The sequence below is a fragment of the Sparus aurata genome, chromosome 18, assembly GCF_900880675.1.
Source record: "Sparus aurata chromosome 18, fSpaAur1.1, whole genome shotgun sequence".
Taxonomy (NCBI): Eukaryota; Metazoa; Chordata; class Actinopteri; order Spariformes; family Sparidae; genus Sparus; species Sparus aurata.
In genome coordinates, this window is record NC_044204.1 from 28,762,069 (window position 1) to 28,773,122 (window position 11,054).

At 40.8% G+C, this 11,054-nt stretch overlaps 1 protein-coding gene across 1 annotated transcript in view; it reads right to left on the bottom strand.

The window, feature by feature from the left end:
- Window positions 1-8,034, bottom strand: part of kdrl (kinase insert domain receptor like) — a 49,320-nt gene extending 41,286 nt beyond the window's left edge. The window contains exon 1 of the mRNA XM_030396880.1: window positions 7,467-8,034. Within this exon, the coding sequence (XP_030252740.1) occupies window positions 7,467-7,530 (64 nt within the window). The 5' untranslated portion in view covers window positions 7,531-8,034. The remainder of the gene's footprint in view (window positions 1-7,466) is intronic.
- Between the last annotated feature and the right edge of the window lie 3,020 nt (window positions 8,035-11,054).

Genomic DNA, 11,054 nt, shown 5'->3' on the forward strand with positions numbered 1-11,054 from the left:
CTTCTGCCTCTTATGCATGTCATTCTCCGCTGTGAAAGCACTAGGGGTGTTTCCGGTGCTGGGAGGGCAGGTTGTTGAGATGAGCAGTGGTCTGAGATGAGCAGACAGAAAGGAAGAGAGAAGGTGGGATAGAGGGAGGAAGGGGATGATATATGGAGCAGCTGTGCCAGATTGCCAGTAAGGTCAAACCAGTCAGAACTGTAGAGGACGCAAGGTAAACCCTGATGTGTGTCTTTGCGTGCGTTTCCTCAAAAATCGACATATCAGCCTTGTTCAGTGGGTGCTAACTTCCTCTCTTTGAGCAGAAAGTGATTTTTTTATGTACCGCTGGCCTTGCACTTTAAATGCTATTGTTACAATATCACAGGGGAAAATATGAGGTTGAGATGCTTGATTGAAAAGTGGCCTCTACTTGCTGTGCAGCCAGCTGTGTCTGTTGAGGGGTCCCGCTAACAAGTGATCAACATAGGAAACACAGTGATTCTCCCGGCTGTCCAGGAGCCGTCACAGTCCAATTTGTGACTTCCTTCTTTTCACTGAGCTCCCTGAACAGCTTGTCATTGTGGTCAGAAAATAAAGTTTATTAGGTCGACCTTCCACTTGTGACAGTCTTCAGGGAAGCCTTTTATTATTTATGGCGCAGAATCAATAAAAACAATGGAGTTGCAAAACAGCTTACTGGCAGGCTGGCATGCTGATACACGATGGACACATGTACACATGGAACCACAAACATTTACACAAGTAAAGCTGCATTTACAAATGCAAACGCACATACACAAAAACCTAGCTCACACGCATTTTACTAGTATTTGTCCATTATCCAGAACAGCTGTTGTGCTAAGAATGAGCTGACGATGCCAGTGTTGGCAGTAGCACTCAATATCGACTTCCTCACAACATGTTAGAACATCATTGTTTTATTGTCCAAGGTTATGCAGAGGGGAAGGGATGTGGCTCGTACTCTTTCATGCTGTGATGCCATGTGCTTTCAGCTGTGTGTGAGATTAATCTGAAACAAGGTTCCTGACTACAGCTGGACTATATGCAACAAAAAAAAGAAATCATATTGCAATTACTTTAAAATGTATTTTGATTGTGTTTGATTGTGAATGTTCCCCTACATTTGGAGAACGTGATTAATCTCTATAGCGTCGCAATGCCTCATAGATAATGCTGACAGATTTGACATTTATCAAAAAATAAAACTTAGCCAAACTGCGATTTTGATATTTTCATTAATTGTTGAACCGTATTCATAACCATAACAATCTACAATTCACAAATGAATATCTGTTGTTGATTTCTCCTTGGCTAGCACAAATTTCCGTAAGAACGATCAAAGTTTAGATTTCTTGCCTCACATCTGCAAAGTGGAAGAAGGTTATTTAATTGAATTTTATCTGGAAATGAGAACTTAGCAAATAATCAGTCGGAAAAATGTGAACCCGGGACCTATTAAATACAACTGGCAAAATAAAATAATAACAATGAATCATGTGCTGCCTGTGAGACATATTACTGCATGTTCAACAGGTAATTTTTTTCCCCTTAGTCAACACAGGAATATGAAAGCCGGCATCTGCTTGCAGACAACAACTGCAAACATCAGCCTGACCTTGAATTGCACCGGTTGGCAGCTCAGCTCTTAAAACTGGCCAATTTTTCCCCATTCTCCCCAGTAACTCACTACAGATGGATGAATCAGCAGGGGCCTGCAGCAGCCCACTGAAAGAGAAAAAAAGCGGTTGTCTCTCTCTACACCCACGCCCTCTAAACTCCCACCTGCCCCAGTGCCTGACCAACGCTGACCTCAGCAAGCGTCCCAACACCCCTAACCCCACGTAACAGCTGTGTGCCGCATTCCTCCAGCAGAGCGTCTGAAAAATGCCAGAAATTGTGCTTATTGTGTTGGTTCAAAGAGCCCTGAAGCTGGTTCTCATTAGGAGCCATTAAGAAGAGGACAGGCATGGAACAAACAGCCCGCGGGAGAGAGAGAGAGACAGAGAGACAGAGAGGGAGGCTGAGTGACTTCTGGTTCAGCTTCTCAGTCAACTGATGACGGACAACATCGCGCACGTTAACTTCGATTAGACGAGGATCACTTTTCTCCGTCCTCGTCCTCACTTGGCATCGATGAAGGGAAGTGGCACAGGATGCAGTGTGTGGAAAACATTTGTGGCAGGTTCATTAGCAGTCAGGAAAGAAAGACTAAGAATTCAAACAGCGTTGGACTCCAGGATCGTCTCTGCGCTGTTATGAAATGTTTGTGGGCCAGAAAATGCTATTCAAATATTTAGTCTGAAAGGATGGCTCAACAATGACAAGAGCACAAAGAGTTGTTCAATTAATCTTCGCCAGAGGTTCAGCAATGCATCTTGAATTGTTGACACTAGACTAGCCTAATAGACTAACCCAAATGCTTTTTAAAGGATACAGGGTCAGGAAAATTGAGACAAGATATTTTGAGCCCAATGTTGAAATAAAAGTTCATAAAAGTGACGTTGTCTTGTTAGTTATTACAATATTATTATACTTCTTTTTGGTATCGATTTCTAATAAATCTGGATGGATTTAAAGAGTTCTGGTACTAATCCAATAACTGCATCAACTATTTTACAACTACTTACAGATTTTAAAGTAGCATTTCCCTAAGTTTATGGAAGACTTAGGCGCATGCAGTTGACTGGGTGGTTTGGTTTTGTATCTGTGTACAAAATGTTGGAAAAACTACAGCAAATAATAAACAATCAATTCTCAAAGTTAAACTAGCCAAAGAAGTCCACTTGGGACCTACTACAACCAATTAGATATGTTAGTAAGTTAGTGTTTATGCTCTCCACGGTAACTTTACATTTATTTGGCTTAGGTGGTGCGCAAAACCACTTTTAATGGTGGGAAAGACCCTAAAAGATTGAGGAGATGTTACAGAAATGAGTAATGAGTGAACAACTACATAAAGACTGAGAGAAAATGTGAGAGGAAACTGTTTCAGCATGTTGCATAACAGAAACTCACTATTACCGTATGAAATGACTGTACTGCCACTGAATCTAACAGGAAACCCCAAGTCACAACCCTTTAAGTGCGGGAAATAATGTGATAATGTGAGGAGTTCCCTTCTCTTTTGGAGAGGGTACACTTCACGCATCCTGTCCCATCATGAAACAAGGCGACTATCTTGAGAGTTGGAGAAAGAACTTTTCAAGGCAGAAGTAACAATAACGGCATGACGATTGCCTTGTTTGACCTTGCCACTGTATTCCTTGTGACAACAAACACAAAGAAAGGGTGGAGAGTGAATTACTGTTGAACAAAAGAGTGCAGGGTCACTGTTGGTGAATCATCTTCGCCAGTCGGCTGGCGCTGCCAAGTTGACGAACAATGTGTTTAGTTTGATCTGATAATCATAAAAACTGCTCGACTGACTGTTCAGGAGCTGGACTGAAACTTAATTCTGATTTAATTATTGTTCAGCTACAGCGCCCTGCTGTAAAAGTTGGCTTTGCCAGTGACATTTGATGGCAAGTTGCCTTTAGTAAGAATGCACAATATGGATTTTAATGGATTTTGCACCCCAAGTGGACAAACTGGAAGGCTGCAGAAAGTCCACTTGAGGGCCATTGCGGACTCAATGAGATGTGAGTTTGCACAGCACTTGCAGACTTTGTGTCAAAGTCCAAGAGTCTGCAAGAGTGGTGAAGTCCAGACATTTGGTTGCAGCCTTCTTCCTCTTCCTCTTCTTCTTCTTCTATTTCTTCTTCCCAGTATTCCATCCACCACCAACTGTATCCAAGTGTAATCAAAGTGTGTGATATGGCTTTCTATTATCAGCTGTATGTCAACTGTGAGTTTATAGCCAATAAATAGCCAATAGTAAGAATTCCCCATTATTGTGCTGATAGTTTATCAGCTAGATATATTGCATATATCCATAGCCTTTCAGGTTGAGATTCTCAAGACAAACAAAGAGACAAATGCTGTAAAAGCTTAACAACCTGGGGAGAAAATTATGACACAAATCTTGAATCCCTGGCAGGATTTGGGACAGAACCACCTGCCAAAATAAGGAGTAGCAGCCACTTCTCTGGCTGTGTAACAAGGTCTAAAGTCTCTCCCACATGGCCCTCCTGAAACCCCTCCACTTTGCCAACTGCAAGGTTAAGACAACAGTTAGGGAGAGTGCCTTTTTTATTAGCCGTATATTAGCCTTTGGAGATTTGGAGGCAAAATGCCCCAGACTCCTCTTAAAAAAGCAAAATAATGGAACATCTGGCCATGATGGGTGGCCATTCTAGGTTATATAAAGTTGAGTAGAGCCAACAAACAGGAATGGGCTGCATGAGAGTCCAAAATGGTAAAGCCAGAAGGAATTCCTGTTCCATAATGTATGATTAAGACAAGTAGGCAGACAGAAGCCCCTCGAAATTGAAATCTCATGCAGGATTCAAAGAAAATATATTGCTGGCTCAGGGTGGATACACCTAGTATAGACCAGATGCTGCAATCATCCTATAAGAGCAGCTACACAAGGCAATTTGTTAGGTTAAACATCCCTGTGTAAGGGAATTACTTTTTCTGCTCTGCTGGTAAGTCTCCCTATCCAGGTGAGTGTGTGCGTATCAATGTGTTTTTGTCCTGTGCTGCCAGCACAGACCCAGACGTTCTGCCGGTGAGCAATGAGCCCCCGCTGCACTTGGTTGACCTCCCATCACTCCCATTTTCCACTCCATCTCAAGTGTCTCAGCGGGAAAGAAAAAATGACTCCAAAACAGATTAGACAAAACATCAACTCACTCTGTTAGAAAGCTGCCTCTAGAAAAAAAAGACTATCACAGCTCAGTGTGGACTGATAGAGAAGAACTGCAACCAAAAATCTTACATGGTCGCTTCCAGGTTCAAATTCAATCGTCTCTTCAACCTTTATGTTCTTTAAATCATCCTTTGTTTCATTGTTTTACCACAATTTCTACTGACTGAGACAATATAAATTGTTTGATCCTTGGGGTTAGGCTCGTAGGCTAAGTCAAAGACAAATTCACCTATGCAATGCAAGAATTGATTTTAGCAGAGCACCTGAATAAAGTATGAAATTCACAGACACAGTTCACTGAATTATTGCATGTTTCACACCCCAAGTGACATGCAGCAGTGTTGTATAAAGTCTTCAAAAATCATACTTGAGTAAAAGTAAAGATATTGTGCTAAAATATTACTTGAGTAAAAGTGAAAGTCACCCATAGGAATAGGACTTGCATAAATGTCTTACAGTAAAAGCACACGTAAATGTGAACGTACATATATCTACATGTACACTGTAAACTATGTGTAGACCGATTATTGACCAGACTGATTGTTGTATCGGATTCAGTGTATTTTAAAATCAGACTGATGACAAGAGAAATATATTTTAAAATGTGCTAATGCATCTGAAAGAGGAGCGAAAGTAGAAAAAAATGGAATAACGTAAGTAAGTAGTGAGTACCAGGACCTTAAAACTGTACTTAAGTACTTGAGAACATGTACTTGGATACATTTAATCACTTAAAGTCATTAGCCGATACAGATATCCGGACATATCGTTTTGCAGTGATCAATCAAATGTGGTTATCAAACACATGTGACAAAGATGTGCTAACAGAGGAAAGATATTTTACAGTTTAAAAATTAACCATCTTAACAATCTAAAACAGAATGCTTACTAGGAATACAATCATTAACAATTATTCCAAGCATCTTTCTCTGATTTTTTCCCATCAACACATATGTGGATACCCGTGTATCTGTGATAGGCCAACATTTGCCAATGTATATATCAGATTGGCTCTAACAAACTGAAATGCATGTACTATGTTGTAGTGAGCTGCGAAACGGTTTATATCTGTCAGTCTGAGTCTTCATGCTCAATTTAAATTTGTGAGAGAAGGTAACGGATCATTGCAATTTCAAATTTGAGGCAGCTGCAAGTTAAGCATTAATAAAAAAGTCATGTTATCTTTAAGGCAGTCTTTAGCTTTCAATCACTGATAAAATGAGGGTAAAATGTGAACAAAGAAGAAGAAAGGCGTCTCGGGAGAATAATAAAAGTCTGACAATGATATAATAATTGTATTTTATATGACACTGCGTTATCACTGACAGGATGCAAGCACGACTTCACTGTCTCTCCACAGCGCTGTGCTCTTTTATAACCAAGACAAATATGTTGCATGCCTCAGCATAAACAACAAAAAAAAAAACTTGATGCACCATCAATAACTAATGGCTCTACCAGTCAGTGGCTCCTAGCGCAGGAACAATACCCTCCTTTCCTCCCTGCCATTGTCTCGTGGAGGGAGTTTGACATAGCTCAATATGAGCACAAGGAGCTCCGGGAAGAAATCTCCACTCAGGTAGCGTGTCACATTTCCGTGACCTTTACTCGCCAGAACAATTCCAGGCTGCCTCTTGCTCCCTACGTCCGCTTCCTCCTTGTGTCTTTCCCACGCTTTGTGTGTGGACAGTGAGGGAAATCTACTCAAAAACATCACAGACAAAGCTGAAAGTGTGTGTGTGTGTGTGTGAGTGAGTGTGTCTGTGTGTTGGTGGTGAACATGAACCATATTTCCTTTGTTTGGATGAGCTGTTTATTTGGAAATGCTGAGGAAGGGTTACTGTGTATCTCAGTGGCACACTGGACCTGGCACAAGGTGAAGGGACATCCACCTTTTATACTCTGTCTTGTTTTCATGGAGTGACACTGACACAATGAAGCGGATCGTCCAGTCAGAAGAAACATGCGCACTCTGTTTCATCCTGTTCACTCACAGATAACAATTGATGGAATAAACGTTTTGTTCCCCTAAAATATAACAAAAGGGTGATTTGCAAAATCATATGAACACGTAAGAAAACAAATCCAAACCAGTCAAATCACAATTTCATGAGTGAAATCACTTTTAAATTAAGCAACAGGTTTTTTGTTGTTGTTAGTTTCTATCACCTGTCAGATTCAACACACTTTATAAACTTGTTTTAATGACCCAATTACAATGGGACAAGGCTACCTCTAGTGGGCTGATGGAGGATTGCGGGTGCTTTGACAGAAACTTTTGACACATAATTTATATCAAACATACTGAACAAACTGAGCCAGTTATATCAACATGCGATAAGAGAAAATATCTCCCACAAATGTTGAGATAAATAAAAAAAACTGGCCCCAAAATCAACTGTTCTTTACAGCTAAATAAAAAAGAAAGAATAAATAATTATTATCAAAAAATAATCATATGAATCAACTCTGCTTCTTCCTCGGCTCACTGAGAGTTAACCAAATATCTGTAGAGACAACATCCTCTGCGTTCAGCCATTCATTAAACCAAACAACCAAACTGTGCCATGTTGTTAAAGTTTGTTCTTTCATGCACAAAGACTCTACAACGCGTTAAAATCACGGATCTGCACCAGCGTGAATGATTTCTTACCATTTGTGAGTGATGAACAACACAACACGACCACGACCAGCGCGAAGCAGCCGGATGAGACCATCCTGCCCAACTCTTCAGCTCAAACCGTGCGTAAGAAGGAAAGAAATAAGAGTCCCTTGGAGAGATGTGTATAATTCCCGCTGACTTATAAAAGTTTCTTCTTAAAAAATAAAAGTCAGTAGATCAAAGAGTCTTGTTTGTCTTTGCAGTAAAAATCCACACAAGCCCTCAGGTGTACATGCGAGAAGCGGCAGCGGTTCTCCCGTAGCCCATGACGCGTTTTCGCAGGGGAGCTCTCCTGCGCAGCTGGGTAATCCAACTCCCGATCCGGCAATGAGGAGACGGATGAGCCGCTGTATCCTCGAGGGCAGGTGCTCTCCACCTCCCCAACCCACACACACACAAAAAGTTTAATAGATGGTGAAGAATAAAAGTTGAGTGAGTTGGTGAACCAGGCTCTGACTTGTCTCTGGTGAAGCCCGCTACAAGCAAGATCAATCAGCTCCTGCCTCTCCTGCGCGCCCTGAACAATTCCTCCTCCCTCTCGCCTCCTCTGAGCACTTACAGTCCATGCGTGAGGCACGTTTTATAGAGACACGGCAATGACGCAATGACACTATTTTTCTGAAGGGGGGGCAAACAGGCAAATATAGGCAAGATGTGTCTCAAGTCACTTGGTTCAAGTCTCAAGCAAGTCATGTTTTGTTGGATAAGTAAGAACACAGGTTTTGTCGAGTAAAGTCCTCAGTGAAGTAAGGTTAGTGAAACCCAGCACTGCAGATGATCTGGTCTTTAGGTATTACTGTGTTTTTAATTATGTTATTGTCCAATTTATCAAACTTTTTTTTTTTTTAGCACGATTGATATTCAGTGAAATAAATGTAATCAAACACAACCAAATAACTTTTTAAAAGCTTATTTGTGCCTTAATTTCGTGTCCATCAATTAAATCACTTTACCCCAACTACGTTTTATTTATTCAATTTATTTAATTACTATGTTTTTAATGATGCTACTGTCCAATTCATCAAATAACTAAGTTTATTTATGTCTTAATATCATGTCCATCAAAAAAAATATTGCCTTCCCATCACTTTATGCCCAACTGCAGCCTTGACTTCCCTTCTTTTTGAGTGTTTACTCATATTTTTATAAGTTTACTATTACTTAAAGCTCCTGTTTGTAAGATGGTAAAGCTGATGCTTTGGGTCTCCCAACTCGTCAGATACTGACGCTTTAGGATTGTGGGTCGGGTCGTCCACTGTCTGAAAGCGTCAGTATCTGACGAGTTGGGAAACCCAAAGTGTCAGTTTTACCATCTTACAAACAGGAGCTACAAGATCAGTGTTGTAAAAAGTACCCCAAAGTCATACTTGAGTAAAAGTAAAGAGGCTTAAAGTATCTGATATTAAATGTACTAAAGTATCAAAAGTAAATTATACTTATATTGACATGTGAACTGTGTAGCAGGCGTTAATATGAGATATTTTCTGATTGCAGATGAAATGAATAACTAGCTCTAACTAACTGGTGCAACATGCAGTGTGCAAAGTAACTAGTAGGTAGTGGAGTAAAAAGTGCAGATGAAGTGGAGAGGAAATATAAAGTGACAGAAAATGGAAACACTCAAGTAAAGTACAATTATCTAAAAACTGTGCTTAAGTATGGCACGTAAGTAAATGTACTTAGTTACCCTCCATCGCTGCTTCAGATTGGCCAGGTAAGCAAGCGAACACTTTCCAAAAACCTACTTTGGAGTGGACGACTACATGACATTTTCCAGAGAGCTGCCAGAAGTAAAGCTGCGTCTCCGTCACCCTGTCAGATAAGAAAACACCACAAACATTTTCTACCTCAAAAACTGATTAATGTCACTTTGATTTGCTAATCAGCTAGCCACTCGCAAACACTCTACACGGAACTAACCTGAAAATGAACCTGAGTGGGATTTATCAAAGATAAATAGGTGACTGATAGGTGTGATTTATATCTGTATCAGCTCACTGATCCGCGGTCAGAGTGCGTTTTCTAAATGACAGCTGGGAGTTAAATTATAAAGTCGATCATTAAGCTGACCTTTGCATGCGGCGCTGCCTTTGATATAATCAACCTACTGTGAGGTTAAAGGTAAGAGCAGTTATCTCGTTTCCAAAGGAAATAGAGTCGAACGTAAACAATCAGTGTGATATCAGATCAGATCCATCTGACCAAGTGTTTAGAATAAATATTTGCTGGGTTTTATTTTTAACTCCAGAAACAGGATGCAATCTTTTTATATCACTGTAAATAATCCTCTTTTGTCCAGGAGTACCCTGCAGTGTGTGGATGTGCTGCAGACTGTTTTTTTTTTTTTTTTTTTTTTTATCGCTACAACAATTACTCTGCTGCTGCAGGTCACAGTGGCAGGGACTGTAAATAAGAACATCCTGCCCTCACCTTTCCGCCCATGTCAGGACTGAACAGCCACCATCTTGGAGACTCGATCTTGGCTGGCGGTTGTGTCCTGGGAGAGGCGCAGCATGCATGGTGTAACGGGATGAGCGTCACATTCCCGTCCCCGAAGCAGGAGAAAAAGTGAAGTGGCCCATGAGAACATTTTTCAGCCTCATAGTCGTGGGAGTCCTTTTCGCTTTGTGGGATTCTGAGACCATATAGTCACAGCACAGGAATGCAAAGAATTTCTTTGACACATTATCAGCAGTTTAGTTCACTGTTTTAATTAAGCTGTTGTGTTTTTTTTCCTCCCTGAAATCACACAAGGATGTAACAAAGCAATGTCCATATGTGAGTGGCTAGAAACTCTGAAAAAGATTAGCTCTATTCTACGTGGTTTATTCTGACAAAAATGTACATTTTAGGCTTAGAGGCTGTTCGGTTATTTGTTTCTAGACTCTGATGAGACTTTGGGCACTCAGTGTTATAAAACGATGGTTAAATCACACTCCACACTTTACAGATTTGGGAATGAACCCACAACGAGTAAATGTGTACAACACGTGGACTGTCAAGTCTGACTGGTGCCACTTTCTTATGGGCTCATACATTAAAAGAGAAATAGATTAGCTCACTAAATGGATATGGAAGAGTCAAGGTTTTGCAAAGACACGGCTTTGTCTCCTGCATTTATTTTTATTGCGTGTCTTCACATGTAAGACTGCAGTGACATTCCCATCGGGCCAAGAGGGCAGCAGATAAGTCTCCTGATGAACAATTGGTGGAAGTTGCTCGCTGAGAGGGCTGGATTTAAAGTGTTTTATTTTAGAATCTGGAGTTCAAAACACACGATGGGGGACTAACTGGTTCTACGCACACAGCATGCAGTCTTCCTCTTGCCCTAACCGCAAAGTCTTCTTGGGTTAAGGAACCAGAAGGAATAAAGTCTTTCTTCAGCAGAGCAGGAGTGGAGGAGGTCTGACTCCGCTGCCCTGGTGATGAAATGACTGTAGTCAGTCCTGAGTGGAAACAATGCCACAAGTCTCCAGACCCCATACTGCAGCTTAGAGAGGCAGGTATATAATTTTGTAGTAGAGTAAATGCCGTTGGGCAAAATAAGATTTATTGTTGACAAAACCATTTCTTGCAAGA